Below are 19845 nucleotides of genomic sequence, written 5' to 3'. Positions count from 1 at the left end.
TAAGGCTATGACACATATAAAATATACATAAAAATGTAAATAAAAATATGAATTATGATATATATAGACATATATGTGTTACATTCAAAAAACAAAAACAGATTCATAAACCAAAAAATAAAAACGGATGTTTGTGACTGACTTCTTGTTCTATGCTGATCTGCCATTTCTGGCCCATTTTGGTGCCTTCTGTTAGAATGCTTTTCTCCACTGAAAATTGGGGCATAACACTAGGCATCATGTATAGAATTTCTTTGTATATGTTCTGAAAAACCACGATTCCCTTAGCGAATCGGTAAGGAACGGGCATGCATCAAGGAATAGGAATTCAAATGAAGTACTCGTTGTAGCTCACTAGCATTCTCTATTCCATAGTTAAACAGTCGGCCAATCGGCCAGTGGTGCATGCGCAGAGCAGCCAAGTGTTATGCTGGCTGCTCTGCGCATGCCAAATACGCCTCCCTGTGCCACCCGAAGACGCCGCACTGCTCACCCCCCTCCGATGCGGCTCGATCCAGCAGAGGTGCAGTTGAGGATGCCCATTCAAAAAAATACTCCCATTTTGGCCGTCAACTGTTACTACATGTCTGAATCTTTCTCTGAGGTTCATGGTATGGAAGAATTGGGCAGTTAGCGCATTATGCTTACTACATACTAATTGGCTAACACAGTTAAAGTGGGAGCACTTAGCATCTCCTAAATGTATCATGTAAAATCTGGGCTTAACGAACAGTAAAATCCTGTATTACAAAGCGTTAAGCCTAGATTTTAGCACACTTCAGTAAAAGAGCCTCCTAATTACTAACAACCCAGAATAACAGTAAAATCACTCACCTTAACAGTAGCCCACTTTGGTAACTTTTTGTGCTTAAATTAATATAAAGTACAGAAACCTACACATTAAAAAAAATCTTAAAGCACATTAAACATTTTTCACTAAAATAAATGTGTGAAATAATTTGAAAAACTGTCTGAAAATCCTAAAATGAACTGAGAATTCTTTCCATACACATCCCTATTAAGCACTTCTTTAGGATTAAAAGATATTATTCCTTACCGTCCATCTTTTGGAATCAGTACTCCGATATTGCAATTTATATCTCACTGTACAGTAACTTAAATTGCTCAAATTACTTGGGGCGTGCCATTGTATATTCAAATAACCTAAGTATCCAGGGTCAATAATCTGAAAATCATTTGGAGGATTAACTGAAAGAATAAGAGTAAAAAGTGCAAATATTTAGAACCAATTACAATTTGTACACAGCAATTATTATAGTTATGTGCTAGCAGTTACCACATAACCCTCAGATTCTATATAGTGCACCTAGAGATCTGCGCCAAAATCCAGGCATATTCTATAGCAACGCATGTAACTTAATTGGCTTAACATGATAATCAGCATTGATAACAGCACTTAACAAGCAATAATGAGCACTAATTGGCAATAATTAGAATTTACACACATAATTCACTACGCAGATTCTATAATGAACTGCGCCTAAATTCTAATGCATGGAGTTCAGAAGAGGCATGGCTAAGAATGGGGAAATGGGCATTTCGTGGGCATTCCCAAATTTACGCGTTTAGTTATAAAATATGGCCCAGTGTGCTTAAATCTATGTTCAGGGATTTTCACCACATTTTCATTGGTGCAGATGGAGTAGTTTTAGGTGCTGGGATATCAACTAAGCATATTCTATATACCGTGTCTAAATCTAGGCACTATTTATAGAATATGCTTAGTCGGAAATGTTTTCCATGTGGATTTTTCAAGCGCCATATACAGAATCTCCCCCTAATGAGGTAATTCTCTACAGGTCACTTAAAGTGAGGTGCTGGGATGTTGCACACTAAGCGTGAATTCTATATTAGCATTACACAGATAATTATTATTATAGTAAGTCAGCATTAATGCACTAACTTTAGGTGTGGTCACTTACACCATGTCAATGGCTGATGTAAATGTCTGCACCTAAATATTACAGTTGTGCACGTAATTGTTGGTATTCTGTAACCTCAGTGTGGAAGTGCTGGGCTGGGCTGGGCTGGGCTGGGCTGGGCAGGGCCCCCCCCCCCCCCCCCACACACACACACACATCCACACTCCTTTGCAGTTATGCACCAAAGAATTTGTGCATTATCTGGCCGATATTCAGCGCTATTTAACCAGCCAGAAACGGCTCATGGCCGGTTAAATAACACTTAACTGTCTGTCCATGAATATTCAGCGGGAGATAGCCAGTTATTTCCCACTGAATATTTGTGGACAGCTCATAGCGGCTAACCAGTTATATCGTGCGATTTAACTGGCTATCCACGAATATTCAGCACTTCAACAGCAAAGTTAAGCGACCAAATTTGGCTTCCAAAATAGCAGGTCCATCACTGGCCTCTATAAGCTTAACCAGCCAGCGCTGAATATTAACTTAGCCAGTTGAGTATATAGTGCCCCCCTCCCCCCCAAAAATGGATATTCAGTGCCAGTCACTGGAAATAGGCCAGCACTGAGTATCTGGGCTCAGTGCCGACCACAGAACTTAGCTGGCCTGCTTCCCGCGGGCTCAATATCAGCCCTTAAGATTCTAAAATACAAACTAATTGCAGTTTCACAAATAATTGTTAGTGCCAATTAGTAGGTAATTTGACAATTAAGTTACATACATAACAGTAGATATTCTATAAACTTTGCATGTCAATTTTGCTCACTAATCTTCGGATTCTATGTAGGTTGTCCAAAGCTGGGTGCCGGAATTTGAGGTAATGGGCACAAATCGGCCACTTAATTGATGCTAACCGATTGATTTTGCATGTGAATCTCCCCTGAGTGCTATTCTAAAACTTGGTACCTAGCTTTTCCCCATGTACAACCCAAAAGGCGGATCATGGGTGGGTCAAGTTATAGAATAGTGCTGATCTGCACCTGTTTGTATCAGGTGTATGTCCGGCACCCAAAGTTAGGCATGATCTGTGTGTTATTCTGGTATAGTGTAGAGGTCAGCCACCCTTTATAGAATAGAGTAGGGATTTTCAACCCAGTCCTCGGGGGAACACCCAGCCAGTTGGGGTTTTCAGGATATCACTATTGAATTCAATGGGGATATCTGGAAAACCTCGACTGGTTGGGTGTGCCCCGAGGATTGGGTTGAAAAACCTCTGGAATAGAGGCTCAGTGCTGATCTATTCAGTGCCTAACTTTCAGCACTGTATATGGAATTCCCCCTTAAGTTAAGTAAAATTGGACATGCGAGATTAGAATGAGGGAGTAAGTGCTTAACATCCTATATAATAAAACTCACCCTCAACGTTCTGAGGACACTGACGTCACTGTCAGTTCCTCCGGGCACTTCCTTCCAGTTAGAAGGATTCGTGGTGGTGAAGCCACTGAAATCACTGTGTTGGGGTCCCGCCCTCGCGTCAAACGTGATAACGTTGAGGGCGGAGCAGTGGCGTCAGTGGCTTCACAACCAACGACTCAGCACATTGAAGGTGGTGTTGGCGTACGTTGACGAGGTCAGCAACAATGGAGGTCACTGCCTTCACAACGCCGAAGGGGTGAGCAGAGAGGGGGGAGGTTCGGGAGGAAAACCTTGCTAGCGCCCATTTCATTTGCGCCTGAAACGGGCATGTTTTACTAGTGGTTTAATAAAAGGGCCCCAAAATGTCCTCAGCTGGACAGAGTCATAAAAATGATACAAAACCCCTTCATATTTAATTACACATTTAGGAGGAAACCTTAGAAAACATTTCAGCTCCTAAATCAGTTATCCAGTCATTTTCTCCTAAATCAGTCAGTAGCCACTTTGAATAGAAATTATTCACAGGCTTATGTATAGATTGTCATAGCTGTAATGTGTTCAACTGTTTTGGGAATGCACAATCTGAAAAGCTTGAAAGAACTGTGACAATGGATATCTTGGGGAATGCTGCGATATTAAGGGCTCTGAATAAATATATCTAATTAGGAATTGTCCTGCAACATATTTTGATGCCCAGTCAGCTAATAATATTTTCTGATGCCAAAATATCCATTGTAGTTCAGAAGTAATGCCTGTCATGTAAAGTTCTTTAAAGTGAAATTACTGCTATTTGTCAGTGCATTCAATAGTAAAGTGCTTTGACAAGACCAAAAAGCAAATTGAATTTCTCTAACGTGCAGTTAGTTATTTGTATATGTATACTAGAGGTATAGCCGGAGCTCAGTTTGGGGTGGGGGGGGGGGGGGGCAAGGTTAACTTGGTGGGACGCACTAGGCCTGTCCACCTTCTCTTCCCCCATCTCACCCCACCTCCATAGTGGAAGGAACCTGTCACTCCACGCCCCACTACATTTGCCTTCCTCTCTTACTGTGCAGTCCGCACACCACAACCTTGCAGGCCACATGTCCCACCCATGGTCTCGCAAAATAATGAATGGTACATGCCACCAGAGAGGTTCCAGCATGGTTCTGTCTGCACATTGAAATAAACAGGGTACAGGGATTCCTGCCAGTTGTGGTATATATTAAAGGGGCCTACGCCAATATTGGATGGGCATGTGCTCCTCCAGACCCATATAGGGCTACTACTTCAATGCTTTCCTCCCTAAATTATTGACAAAGAGGCTTAGATAGAAATCACTTCAATTTACTGTAAGGGAGAAGGGCAGACAATTGTGTCTTTTACCTGATATATGTATATTTGAAGAAGCCAGTAGGCACAGCATGGTAAGTATAAAGATAGCAAAAGTGTATTGAAGGCTCATATTTCCGTTATGAATCAGAACCTTCCTCTGTTAGTTGCAAAATCTAAGAAATATATTGGTGTTTAATCCAAGAAAGAAGCCCTAAAAGAGAAACAAGAGTGATTAAAGGTTAAAATTACAAAGTCACAATATAAGCACAAGTTTTATTTATTTATTTTAGTTATAATCCACATATTGAAATATCTATGCAGATTACAATAAAACATTCACAAACAACATAAAAACATATGACAGCTTTTCATAACATATCAAAAGTAAAACATATTAAAAACAGAGTCAAACAGTCCGCTTCTACCATTGTTTCATTATATTTACTGAAGCATTGCCTACATTCTCAACACCAAATCACACTGTATTATCAACTTTGCAACCATAGGGTCATACTTCATACAGCCTCACCAAATTGGGTCATTTGTGTGCAAATGCCTGCTAAAATTAAAAGGGTTTCAATTGTTTCCTAAAAATCACAATAGTAGTTACATTTAGAATACTTTTAAAACATATAGGAGAAATTCTTTTCCACCTAACACATAGTTAAGCTCTGGAACTCATTGCCAGATAATGTGGTAAAAGTAGTTAGCATAGCTGGGTTTTAAAAAGGTTTGGAAAGTTCCTGAAGGCGAAGTCCATAAAATGTTAGTAAGGTAGACGTGGGGGGAGCAACTGCTGTTCCTGGGATTGGTAACATGGAATCTTGCTGCTATTTGGATTTCTGTCAGGTACTTGTGACCTGAATTGGCCACTGCTAGAAGCAGGATAGTGGGCTAGGTGGACTCCAGAGAAAATTAAAGGAGGCAAAGTCCTTCTGTGGATTAGGGATTGGTTATTGGACAAAAAAATAGCGGGTAGGATTAAATGATCATTTTTCTCAATGGAAGAGGATGAATAATGGAGTGTCGTAGGGATCTGTACTGGGACCGGTGCTATTTAATATATTTATAAATGATCTGGAAATCAGAATGACAAGTGAGGTAATTAAATTTGCAGATGACACAAAACTATTCACAGTTGTCAAAACACATGCGAATTGTGAAAAATTGCAGGACAGCCTTAGGAAACTGGAAAGACTGGACATCCAAATGGCAGATGAAATTTAATGTGTACAAATGCACAGTGATGCACACTGGGAAGAGTAATCTGAATCATAATTACCTGATGCTAGGGTCCACCTTAGGAATCAGCACTCAAGAAAAAGATCTAGGTGTCATTGTAAACAATATGCCAAAATCTTCTGCCCAGTGTGTGGCAGCAGCCAAAAAAGCAAACAGGATGGTAGGAATTATTAGGAAAGGGATGCAAAATAAGACCAGTAATATTATAATGCTTCTGTATTGCTCCATTGTGCGACCTCACCTTGAGTATTGCATTCAGTTCTGGTTGCCGTATCTCAAAAAAGATGTGGAGGGGCATAATCGAACGGGCGCCCAAGTTTTCATGAGGGCGTCCTCGCAGAACAGCCCCGTAAAGGGGCGGGGCAACCAATATTATTGAAACAAGATGGGCGTCCATTTTTTGTTTCGATAATACGGTCGAGGACGCCCAAATCATGAAATTTAGGTCGGCCTTAAAAATGGTCGTCCTTAGATTGTTTTTGAGATGGTCAACCCCGGTTTTCAGTGATAATGGAAACCGAGGACACCCATCTCAAAAACAACCAAATCCAAGCCATTTGGTCGTGGGAGGAGCCAGCATTCGTAGTGCACTGGTCCCCCTGACATGCCAGGACACCAACCGGGCACCCTAGGGGGCACTGCAGTGGACTTCAGAAAAAGGTCCCAGGTGCATAGATCCCTTACCTTGGAAGCTGAGTCCCCAAACCCCCCCAAACCCACAATTGTACACCACTACCATAGCCCTTAGGGATGAAGGGGGGCACCTACATGTGGGTACAGTGCATTTGTGGTGGGTTGTGGTGGGTTTTAGAGGGCTCACATTTATCATCACAAGTGTAACAGGTAGGGGGGGGGGTGGGCCTGGGTCTGCCTGCCTGCAGTACACTGCACCCACTACAACTGCTCCAGGTACCTGCATACTGCTGCGATGGACCTGAGTATGGCATTTGAAGCTGGCATAGAGGCTGGCAAAAAAGTATTTTTAAAGATTTTTTTTGAGAGTGGGAGGGGGTTAGTGACCACTGGGAGAGTAAAGGGAGGTGATCCCCAATTCCCTCCGGTGGTCATCTGGTCAGTTTGGACACCTTTTTGATGCTTGGCCGTGAAAAAAAATGGACCACGTAAAGTCGCCCAAGTGTTCGTCAGGGACGCCCTTCTTTTTTTCATTATCGGCTGAGGACGCCCATCTCCTAAGCACACCCCAGTCCCGCCTTCGCTACAGTGCCGACACGCCCCCATGAACTTTGGTTGTCCCTGCGACGGAAAGCAGTTGAGGGCGCCCAAAATCAGATTTTGATTATGCCGATTTGGCCGACCATGCCAGAAGGACACCTATCTCCCGATTTGTGTCGGAAGATGGGCGTCCTTCTCTTTCGAAAATTCACCTGATAGTGGAATTAGAAAAGGTTCAAAGAAGAGCGACTAAACTGACAAAAGGGGTGGAACTCTTCCCATATAAGGAAAGACTAAAGAGGTTAGGGCTCTTCAGCTTGGAAAACAGACAGCTGAGGGGGGATATGATTGAGATCTATAAAACCCTGAGTGGCGTAGAACGGGTAAAAGTGAATTGATTTTTCACTCTTTCAGAAAGTACAAAGACCAGGGGACACTCAATGAAATTACATAGAAATAATAAAAAAAAAAATAGGAGGAAATATTTTTTCACTCAAAGAATAGCTAAGCTCTGAAACTCATTGCTGGAGGATGTGGTAACAGCAGCTAGCGTATCTGAGTTTAAAAAAATGTTTGGACAAGTTCCTGGAGGAAAAGTCCATAGTCTGTTATTGAGATGGAATGGACATGGTGTATAGCATGGAATGTTGCTAATAATTGGGTTTCTGCCAGGTACTTGTGACTTGGATTGGCCACGGGTAAAAGTGAATTGATTTTTCACTCTTTCAGAAAGTACAAAGACCAGGGGACACTCAATGAAATTACATAGAAGTAATCTTAAAACAAATAGGAGGAAATATTTTTTCACTCAAAGAATAGTTAAGCTCTGAAACTCATTGCTGGAGGATGTGGTAACAGCAGCTAGCATATCTGGGTTTAAAAAATGTTTGGACAGGTTCCTGTAGGAAAAGTCCATAGTCTGTTATTGAGATGGACATGGGGTAAGCCACTGATTGTCCTGGGATTGTTAGCATGGAATGTTGCTAATAATTGGGTTTCTGCCAGGTACTTGTGACCTGGATTGGCCACTGTTGGAAGCAGGATACTGGGCTAGATGGACCATTGGTCTGACCCAGTATGGCTATTCTTATATTCTTATGCAATTGTGCATACAATTGCCATTATAGATTCTGCTCTAAGCGCCACTGTTTCCTTTAAGCTGAGCAGGAGTCCTCCAACTGCATTGCTTCCAGTAGGGGGTTCTGCTTCAATATTGTGTTTTGATGCTAGGGACAGGCAGGGCCCTTGATGTCCTGCAGAGCTTGCCTGTCCCTCACTATTGAAAATATGGTAGTAAAATAGCAACGATCACTACTACTACTACTATAAATCACTTTTATAGCACTACCAGTCGTACGCAGTGCTTTACAATTGAACATGAAGAAGAAAGACAGTCCCTGCTCAAAACAGCTTACAATCTAAATCGGGACAAACAGACAGGACCAAAAAGGATAAGGGAAGGACAGACAGAAGGACACATAAGGATAAGATAAAAGTTACAAGTCAGGAGTCGAAAGCAGCATCAAACAGGTAGGCCTTTAGCCCGATCACTGGCAGGCAGGAGCGTATCTGAAATGCGGCAGTAGGGGGGGCCAGGGCTAGAGTGAGGGGGCACATTATAGCCCCCCCTGCCGCCACCGTCGTCCCCCCCGGCCACCACTGCCAGTGCCGACCCCCCCCCCCCCCCCCCCCCCCGCCGCCGTCACTTACCTTTGCTATGTGCAGGAGATGTCCTGCACGTACAACGTGTAGCGATGTCAGACTTCGAAAGGAGCAGCTTTGAACAGCACAGACTCCGGAGGACAAAAAATAACTTTAAAAGACCTCGGCTCGGCTGGCGGGGGTTGGGGTCCCCCGCCAGCCAAAGGAATATTTTTAAAGGCAGCGGCAGGAGGAAGCGGACCTTGGCTGGCGGGGGTTGGGGTCCCCTGCCAGCAAAGGTAGGTGACGGCGGTAGGGGGGTCCAGGGCGAAATCTGTGGGGGCCCTGGCCCCCGTGGCCCCACGCAGATACGCCCCTGCTGGCAGGACTGTAGATTGAGGACTCCCACTCAGATTAGAGGGAACAGTGCTTAGCGCACTGTATTCCTACACCTAACTTTAGGTGCCCTTTCTTGAATCTACCCCTCTATGTGTAAGTGGTGACAGCTACATGATGGAAGTCCTGGAAGCTAGGAAAATTCACTCCTCCATAATTCCTAGGAGCTTTAAGCTTTTTTTAAAGCTATTCCAGGAGTCTTGTTAGCCCAAAAGAATTTTGCCAGAATTTGCTCTATTTTTTTTATAACAGCAGAAACAAAAAGGGGTTCGAAGTTTCCACAACAGTTCAACAAAAAAGAAAAAAGTGGAAAAACACAACTTCAAGAGATCAATCCGAGACAAGGGGTGAGATGCTCTGACGCAGCTTCCTGTTTCCGGCCTCTGACGCAGCTTCCTGTTTCCGGCAAGACAGAGCCTCAGAGAGAGGGAAGAAGCGGAAGTGCGGAACCTGTGATTGTTGTGGGAAGAGACAACATTTTATGAGCTCCATTGTCTGTCAGTATATTCTGTGCAACTACTAATCGACCCCTGATGAAGGCTTTTTTAAAAGCCGAAATACGGACCGTGTAGGGTCCCTAATAAAGTTTTCCTGGAGCATCTCACCCCTTGTCTCGGATTGATCTCTTGAAGTTGTGTTTTTCCACTTTTTTCTTTTCTTTTTTTTTTTTATATACATCTATAGGAAACATTATTGGCAGCATGTTTAATATGTAGTTAACTTTAGGAACTATCATTTTTATTGCATCTAATCTCCCCCACCAAGATAATCTTAATAGGGACAATTTTGTTGTTAATTCAGTGGTTTTCTTAATAAGATATTCAATATTGAATTTTAGTGTTGTCTTCTAATGTGGTGCCAAAGGTTATTCCCAAACATTTTATAGACTTAGGATTCCATATAAAGCCATTTGTGGTTAATTTCTGGGCAATTAAGGGGTAAAATTTCTGTCTTGGATTTGTTAAGTTTATACCCAGATATTACAGAATATTCATTGATAATTGTCAAAATCTCAGGGATGGAGGAAGGTGTGGTATATAGGAGTATATCGTCAGCATAATCTGATACCTTAGCTGTTATCTTACCTAGCTTAAATTTGGTTTAGGTCTGCTATTCAGCAATCCTAAATTAAATGGATAATTTATTCATTTTGCAGCCAAATCTCTGCCATCCTGCCTGTAAACCTGGCCTCATGAACAGTATCTGGCTGTTTAGTGAGTTTAATGATCTGATGATATCTAAGCAGCTTTTAATGTCTTTGCCTCAAACAGCTAATGCTACAGCACTAAATATCTTGGCACAATCCTGTTGCAGTGCAATTAAATCATGCAATAACAGCTATAACAACTACAATCCTATGTTGCCTTCCAGCAACCTAGGTGGTTATTTTCTGCTTGGTCTTGCAACTGGCAATCCATCCATGCCATCTCCTACATTTGACCAATTAATAACTTTAAAAACACTAATCTGAATCAACAAATCTGTGAGCGTACTGCTATGCCAACAATACTTTAGACCACCTGTATCTGAAGGAGTAGAATCGCTTCCGAATCTCGCCCTTCTGCAAACAGGAAATGAGGGCGGGACCACAGGAACAGCTGAAACAGAAGCGAAAGCAAAGGCTGTCTGAAGCAGCATCCATGCATGCAGGAGGTAAAAACGTTTAAACAACAGCCAGCTCTTACAAAGGGGAGGGGCAGAGGGGGGTCCTGGAACTCAAATAGTAGGGGTGGGAGGGGGTCCTGGAACTCGAAGAGCGGAGGGGAGGGGATCAGGGAGGATCGGGGGGTCCTGGAACTCAGACAGGGGGAGGGGGGAGGAGGGGGAGAGGAGGAGGGGAGGAGGGGGAGGGAGAGAAGGGGAGGAGGAGTGAGGGGGAGGGAGAGAAGGGGAGGAGGAGTGAGGGGGAGGGCGAGGGGGTCCTGGAACTCAGACAGGGGGAGGGGAGAGGAGCGGAGGGAGGGGGAGGATGGGGAGGAGGGGGAGGGAAGTTTAGGGGGAGGGGCGCCTGGAGCTCTGAGGATGGAGGGAGAGGGAGGAGACCCTGGAACCTTGCTAGCGCCCGTTTCCTTTCTGTTGGAAACAGGCCTCTTTTACTGGTATTCTAAGTAGAGAGGTGTGGTAGCTGTGTTAGTCCACTCTTAAGGTTATCAATAGAAATCAAACAAAATAAAATATGGAAAAGAAAATAAGATGATACCTTTTTTTATTGGACATAACTTAATACATTTCTTGATTAACTTTTGAAGGTTGCCCTTCTTCGTCAGATCGGAAATAAGCAAATGTGGTAGCAGATAATATATATAAGTGAGACATCCAAGCATTACTTTGACAGTCTAACAGGGTGGGAGGGTGGAGGTGGGTAGGAGGTATGCATGGGGATATCAATGAAATGCTTTGATGTCCCCATGCATACCTCCTACCCACCTCCACCCTCCCACCCTGTCAGACTGTCAAAGTAATGCTTGGATGTCTCACTTATATATACTATCTGCTACCACATTTGCTTATTTCCGACCTGACGAAGAAGGGCAACCTTCGAAAGCTAATCAAGAAATGTATTAAGTTATGTCCAATACAAAAGGTATCATCTTATTTTCTTTTCCATTTTTTATTTTGTTTGATTTCTATTGATAACTAGTATTCTATAAAGGTGCGCATATAAATTCTAGTGCATGGATCTGAAAAGAGGATGTGGCCATTGGAGAGACATGGGTGTTTCAAGAATTTGCGTGCCCTGTTACAATATACGCCTGGGCATGAGGAGTTACACCAGGTTTCATTTGGTATAAATTCTCATGCCTAACAGACATGGCTCCTGGTGCTAGGCACCATTCTATAAACAGAGCTCAACTCAGAATGACGTTTATAGAATAGCGACTAGCATTTTTTTTTCCGCACCATCTATATAATCTAGTCCTAAGTGTGTAACTGCTAATGAGGGACAATTGGTACCTTTTAACAATTATAGCCAATAATTGGTTGTTAATGCCAATAAGGAGCTAAGTAATACATTAAATTACACACATAACTGCCGTTATTCTATAATTTGTGCACGCCACTTTGAGCACTAAGCGTAACATTGTGTGCACAAGTATATAGAATTAGGGGGTTTGTTCCTTTTGCCTGATTTAAAAAGTGGATGCACCATGCGTTTATATAATTTTTTTATCGAGTGCAGTATAAGACTTGCTGCTCTCTAACAAATGCAGAATGGTGAGTTTAGGAATCTCGCTGCTGATTATGAACGCAGGTCAATGCAACTAAAAGTACTCTTGCTACCTTTTTTCCCCATTTTAAAATATTAGCTCTGGAATGTTACAAACTTTATCTATGGACTCTCAAGACAGAAAGCAGTGCACTTTTCATGTAAATATGTTAAAGGCCTATGCAAATCATATAGCTATGTTGCTAGCTATGATGGCAGGAGGGTGCCAGTGCAGAGCACAAGTGGCAGGTGCAGGCGGACCTGAGCTGTGCTGGGGATAGACTCTCTAAGTGGCCGCGGGGGTAACCCCAGGTAGGTGGCTAGGCATTTCGTGACAGCTTCAATTTGCATTCATGTTAAAAGCATGTTTATCTGTTGCTTCAGAAGAACGTGTGGTTAACAGATACTTAGAGCAATGAATAAACACAATAATTTCCTCTGATTATATTTTTTTTTCTGGAATCAAGAGCTTCAGCATCAATTCAGCAGAAGTGAATCCTCACAGAGGAACTCCTGAGAATAAATTCAATTTAATAGTAAATATGTGAGCCAAATTACCAGAACAGCCCAGCAGTATTCATTATCTGATGGGTACAACTTTCATTCAGAGCTCAATCCTTTCAAATTGCCTTAGAATTCCCAGTTCTAGTAATTTGGTCCAGAATGCAATGACATATATTCCCATTTCTCATCAGTTTATGTGCTCTTTCTGGTAAATTACATTCATATATACATAAACATTCTGAAAATGTAGGTTATGTGTTCATCAGGTATTATTGAATTTATTTAAAGTATACTTTGCTTTACTGCTCACTGTACTGCAAAATGTTTATTGTGTGACGCATTTTATAATGCATTTGAATCTGTCATCGCCTTCCACTGCCATGAAGACATAAGATACATATACGGAGCACAGAAAAAACTACAGGAGGATCAGCATCATAGACAGCTTGCACAGGGTCTCAATAAGAATGGTTATGTTATTGCTAAGGATGAGCAGTCATTTACAATGACATTTCTTCTATTGGTTCCCGTCATTGGCAAATAAAGACGGGCAGGACTGAATTTGCCAATGACAGGTTCACAAATGAAAAACCCCTCCTCCCATGATTCCCAGCCCACATTTCAAGCTCCACCTTCAAACCTTCCTCCCACGCCCTTCCCCCCCTTAAGCAGGAGGAAGTTGGGGCAGGAGTGATGCCTTCAATATGGTGTCCATGACATTTCACCCTAATCAGCCCCAGATAGACCCGGGAGCCTATGGGAGGAGCAGAGAGGGGTTTCTGTCATGGAGAAGATGGGAGGGCAGGGGGAGTAAGCCTGGTGTGGGAGGAGGGACACAGGAACGAGGCTCAGCAGGGGGGTAGGGCAGGAAGCAGGCCCACACATTTTTTTTGTTTGTGTCATCTCAAGTGACGACATAAGGATGAAACCATAAATAAAATGGGAGTCCCCCCAAATGACACAAGAATGACACAACATGAAAATGTTCTGGGTGTTTGATTATCATGTTTTCTTAGGAAAGCTTCTCTACTGAAGGTGCCACGTAGGAATACGAGGGAGTCTTTTATCACGGACCTTCTTTGCAGATTCTATATTATCCTGGTTTAATTATACTGAAATTGTCCAGCAACCTTACTATTGGAAATATAGAGTGGTGCTTCCTCAAATATGCATATAAAAAGGTGTGGTTAATCATTTGAGAATAGCATGTCACTCCTGTGTGGCCAATATAGTTGTCCAGTTATTTCTGAAGACACAGAGGGGATGCTGAAATGAGGCAGTTCTGAATGCATTAGTAATTTTTTGCTGATGAGACTGCTGCTGAGGAAGAACAGAATGGAGTTCTCTGTTGAGCAGCCATCAGGAACACAGCTAAGTGATTTCATATATTAAAAATTTGGGACATCATCTCCAAAGTTGTTATGGACCTGAATGAAGTTTGATAAATGGAATTCACTTTTGAGCATGTAATTATATTGTGCACTATTCGTAAATAATACATGATGGCTTAGGAAGCTGTTATGAGAAGCCAATTAAAAGTTGGCAATTTCATAAATTTTGCTCTCAGACCCATTCTTTCTTAATCACAATAAATTTCTGTATTTACTCCCTGTATCATTCCTCACATGTTTAACGGCAGATTTTATAAAATTTTGGCACTAATGCTTGTACTTTTACTTAGGCGTTGCCAGAGGGCACCGTCTGGGCAGACTGTGGGCAGAATCATAAAATGAGTATTGATTACAAAATACATTAACATGTGTGTATGAGCTTGTATACTCTATGCATGGATATTTATGCCTGCTCTCGAGCATGTGCAATGTCCACACCTTCAATGTAGCTGCTATTACTGTTGAATTTGCGCTACAATTTTATGAAGGCATATAGGTGCCTATCAGGCTTATTTTCATACAAATCGGGAGATGGGCGTCCTTCTCTCAGGGTCGCCCAAATCAGCATAATCAAAAGCCAATTTTGGGCGTCCTCAACTGCTTTCCGTCGCGGGGATGACCAAAGTTCACGGGGCCAAGTGCTCGTCAGGGACGTCCTTTATGGACGTCCTTCACTGCCTAGCCACGTCCAAGTGCTCGTCAGGGCCATCCTTCTAAAGTGCCTAACATAGACATCCTTCACAAAAAAAAAGGACATCCCTAACGAGCACTTGGACGTTTTTCCCCGACGTCCAAACTATTTGGATGTCTCTTTCGATTATGCCCCTCCTCCAGGTCTCTCTCAGCCAATCACAGCGCATTTAGCTGACACCAGTGACAGCTAAATGCGCTGTGATTAGCTGAGAGAGACCTGGAAAAGGGGCATCGGATGTGCTGCTAACACCCCGGGGCAGACAGAAAGGAGCAAGATGGCCGGAGCAGAAGCCACCAATAGCTGCTAGCAGCATCGGGAGCCTCCTCGTAGCCCTTTCATCTCCTTCCCGACTATGGGGATGACTTTTTTTTTTCTTTCAGTGAAGGACGTCCATAAAGGACGTCCTTGGCATGCGCAGAGCAGCCAGCATAACGTTTGGCTGCTCTGCGCATGCTCAGCTGGCCGACTGGCTTGGAAGGAAATCCCATGCAAATGAGCTAGCATACAATTTCCTTGATGCATTCCCGTTGCTTACCGATTCGCTAAGGAATCGGTAAGGGAAGGGCTTTAGCGATGGTTTTAGTTCATCTACCCCTTAGTCACAAAAAGGTGCTCTAACTGACTAGTTGACCATTGGAGGGATTAAAACATGACTCCCCTTTAACCCCTCAGTAGTCATTGATCCCCTCCCACCCTCATTGATGTGATAATGACAGAACATGGTCAGGTGAAGTGGAGGACAAAAGAATAGCCCATTCAGCAAAACCAAGGGCAACTCCAGAGGTGAAATCATGGAACAAATTTATTGAAGTACCAGATACTAAAACAGACTGAAAGACTCTGGACTGCCTGCTTCAGGAGTCAAAATCTAAAATCAAAAATAGCACATATAAATAATTATGCCTCAAGTGAATCAAAAACCACAGGCATGCAGTAAAAAGATCATAATACATATGAATAATGATGTCTCAAGTGAATCAAAAACCACAGGCATGCAGTAAAAAGACTAATACATATGAATAATTATGCCCCAAGTGAATTAGAAAAACATAAATATGCAGTAAAAAGATCAATAATAAAAGAAATAAAACTAAAACACATCAAGTGGCTCCATAATAAATCAAACAAAGCAATGTATACTTTATGATTTAACACATATTAAATATAAAACAGGTTAAATAATAGATGAGCTCTATTGCATATAGATGTCACATCTAATTGCTGACACTAAAGAATAGACATTGTAATAAAACATAAAAAGCATTTAAACCATATAGAGAGACATTGTAAAGAAAGCAGATATATACTTGTCACATATTTGCTGAGTGGGTTTTTCTAAAGTGGGATGCCTAAGGTACTCATTTTCAAAGCACACAGATTTACAAAGTTACACGAGTAACCTATGGAACTTTGTAAGTCTAAGGGAGGAGTGGTCTAATGGTTAGTGCAGCGGGCCTTGATCCTGGCAACCTGGGTTAAATTCCCACTGCAGCTCCTTGTGACCTTGGGCAAGTCACTTAACCCTCCATTGCCCCAGGTACAAAAGATTGTGAGCCTTCTATGAAAGTACCTGCATATAATATGTACAGTGATGCGTAGGTCTAGTAGCGCTATAGAAATGATTAGTAGTAGTAGTAAGTGCTTTGAAAAAGAGCCCCATAGCAACCTATGGAACTTTGTAAGTCTAAGTGCTTTGAAAATGAGCCTCCATGTCTCACGGTTAAATACCAGAGTGAATGTAAAGGGATATCTCTTTCATGCTCTGTCTCCCACGTTCCTCTCTACCACCCCTCTCTCTCTCACCCTCAACGTCTGCACAACACTGGTATCCTCATCACTATTATCTTGGAGGAGTAGCCTAGTGGTTAGTGCAGCGGACTTTGATCCTGGGGAACAGGGTTCAATTCCTACTGCAGCTCCTTGTGACTCCGGGTAAGTCACTTTATCCTCCATTACCCCAGGTACAAATAAGTACCTGTATATAATATGTAAACCCCCCCCCCCTAGAAAGGCAGTATATCAAGTCCCATTCCCTATCCCCCTTGGTGCAGGGATGCCAATTACCACCTTATGAAATGCAGGGAAGCTATTAACATCCTGCAAACCTGAATCATTAAGGCTTGGAGAATATGCTCCTCAGTCATGGATTTGTCCTGCCCCTGTTCCCTAAATTGTGTTAGGCACAGTTACAGTCATTATCTTTCTTAACATGATATCCATGTTCCAGTTGATTCATAAGTTTTTTGAATCCATCACATGCTCATCTTCCAATGTGGTATATATCATTCAATGTAAAAAAGTGTGACGAAGGGTGCTATATTGGAGAAACAAGCCAGATGCTAAAGAAGAGAATTAATTTACATAGACATCATATGAAAAATGCCAGTGCCAACCAGGATGTCACCTCTGTGGGGCAGCACTTTACAAAACCAGAACACTGTATTAATGATTTTATGGTGAGAATACTAAAAGGAAACTTTAAGACAATCCAGGAATGTAAGACCTTTGAAGTCAGAATGATTAAATATTTTGACACCCACCAGATAGGACTTAACAAAAATCTTGGTTTTCTAGCCCATTATAAACCATACAATTCTACTGCTTTGTCACCCTCTTATCACCATGCATACCTCCCTGTCCCTCATCCACCCGGCTCGCCCTCTCACCTAATCCACCCCACCCTCATCCTGTAAGACTGTCACAGAAATGCTTTGATCTTTCACTTATATATACTGTTATTTACGAACATTTGCTTATTTCTGAACTGATGAAGAAGGGCTACCTTTGAAAGCTAATTAAAAAATGTATTTAGTCCAATAAAAAAGGTATCATCTTATTTTCTTTTCTATGTTTTATTTTATTTCTATTGATTACCTTTAAAAGTGGACTAACACGGCTACCACATCTCTCTACTTATACATTTTTTTGCAAATTATATCTAAATTGCTATCTCCTGGAATCATAAATGTCCTGATACCGGAGTATGAGGTACAGTAAAAATTTTGCTAAAAACATAAAGCAACTATAAAAATGAGAAATGAATACTTGTATCAACTTATTCAAAGAACTTTGCTATAGACAGTAATGGGGCAAGGAATCATTTGGAATATATAATAACAGCCTTTACTCCACAGAAAACCTTTTAATACATGTGGCCTCTCGTATTTAATCTAACATCTTCTGACAATATTATTTTTATGAAGAAACAAGATTAAAATTTGCAAGCACCCATTAACAGTTAAATAAAACATATCTAATATTTATACTTTGCACTAACAAGAAGAGCAAATCAATGCATTCATAGTATGTGCCATTTTAAGCAATGTGAAAGAGAAAAGCCAGTTAGTATGGAAACAGAGGTTACACATACCACATTCTTGTTGCTGAAATTCCTTGAGTATGAACATGCATCATGAAGAAAGTTGTTCAGAACAGTTTATATCATGTAGACCAGAACAGAAGGTGGGGCTTATTCCATGATACTGTAACCCTTTGCCCTGCCAGGAACCAATTGTCCAAGGGTTTCCCAAATTCTTTCTCTACCTTGCTAACAGCTTTTTATGGCAACACAGGAAGACAGCTGTGGGAGCAGAGCACAAGAATAACACACATCTCCCCTCTATAATTATAATGTACTACATAAATGTTTACCCAGAAGCAGGGTGAGAAATAGATGCATATCTGTAAATTATAATGATTTTTTTTCATAAAATAAAAAAGCAATAGATGGCCAATTAATATTTATTAAAGAGCTAAATTTTCTCATTAACCAATTTACAACAAAAGCTTTTGCTCAGACTAATAGACGAAGATTATTTTTGAAGTCTTGTGCACAATTCTATGTATAAATGTTGTCATAGCATTTGCACACGTAAATTGCATACGTGTGCAAATGTTAATTATATAATGCCAAGTGTATAAGCTGACCAATTCAGATACCAGTAAAATATGTGCCCAAAACAGTGAAAAGAACCTTCAGATTAATATTTCACCCAATTACTGTCTACCCCACAGAGGTAACTCACTTTAATGGTGACATACAATGTTCTCTCTAATTTTTGCTGGCCCATGTGCGCAAAGTACATTAAGTACCAAGTTATAGAATTACCCTTATTGCAAACAGGATCATACCAAATGCACTCCTCTTTTTAATTTCTTTCATGATAATTTCACTTCATTAGCTTTGGACGACCAAAGCCAGTGTTGGGATACTGCTTCCCTGCAGGCCTCAATACTATTGCTCCTCTGCATCTCGTAGGGAGCCTTGGTATCACAATGGTTTTTGACTTACAAAGCAACAAATGAGAAGGGTGAAGTGTTTATAGAGGAAACACAAGCAGGATGTTTTTTTTTTTTTTGGCAGCACTATAAGCAATTACAACAGCACTACAATTTTCACTTACGGAAGGCTAGGAAAAGTTACTTTCAGCACCAACTTAATCTGGGCCCAGAATTCTGCCAGAAAGTTGTATTCCTTAGTTTCTAAATTTACTGTTGAGGTTCCTTCCCCCCCCCCCCCCCCTCAGTTTCTCTTTTGCTACCTACTGAGGTTCTTATGCAGTACTTTAATGATAAAGTGGTTCAGCTCTGCAAACCTTTTGAAGCAGAGTGAGCTCCTTACAATTCATCTATTGATACAGATTTAGGTGAACAGTTACTTTCACCAGCAGGCTTGATGTCTCCCACATGGGGGTCTTTTACTCATCTTTAGTGCTTAATGCAGATAAGACAATTGCCCGCTGGTTCACTGGTGCTCTATCTCCCTATTAGGGACCCAGGTCACCTTGGTCACAAATTTTCGATATCTTGGGGTCATTTTGGACTCTGCCCTATCTTTTTGCCACAAATTGCTCAGTAATCCAAGCCTTTTTTCCTGTTTCATCAGCTACATGCTGTTCATCATTTTTTTTCAATCACAATACTTTTCACAAACTGATTCTTTCCCTTTTATTTATTTTTTACATTTGTACCCCGCTCTTTCCT

At 41.6% G+C, this 19845-nt stretch overlaps 1 protein-coding gene across 1 annotated transcript in view; it reads right to left on the bottom strand.

Annotated features, from left to right (window-relative positions):
- IL13RA2 (interleukin 13 receptor subunit alpha 2) overlaps positions 1-18295 on the bottom strand; it is an 80859-nt gene extending 62564 nt beyond the window's left edge. The window contains exons 1-3 of the mRNA XM_030209626.1: positions 18233-18295; positions 4665-4824; positions 1058-1209 (exon numbers count right to left, since the gene is read on the bottom strand). Coding sequence (XP_030065486.1) covers positions 1058-1209; positions 4665-4743 — 231 coding nt within the window. The 5' untranslated portion in view covers positions 4744-4824; positions 18233-18295. The remainder of the gene's footprint in view (positions 1-1057; positions 1210-4664; positions 4825-18232) is intronic.
- Positions 18296-19845: the final 1550 nt, after the last annotated feature.

This window comes from Microcaecilia unicolor, chromosome 7, assembly GCF_901765095.1.
Source record: "Microcaecilia unicolor chromosome 7, aMicUni1.1, whole genome shotgun sequence".
Lineage (NCBI taxonomy): Eukaryota > Metazoa > Chordata > Amphibia > Gymnophiona > Siphonopidae > Microcaecilia > Microcaecilia unicolor.
The sequence above is the reverse complement of the archived record's forward strand: the minus strand, read 5'-3'. Positions and strand labels throughout refer to the sequence as shown.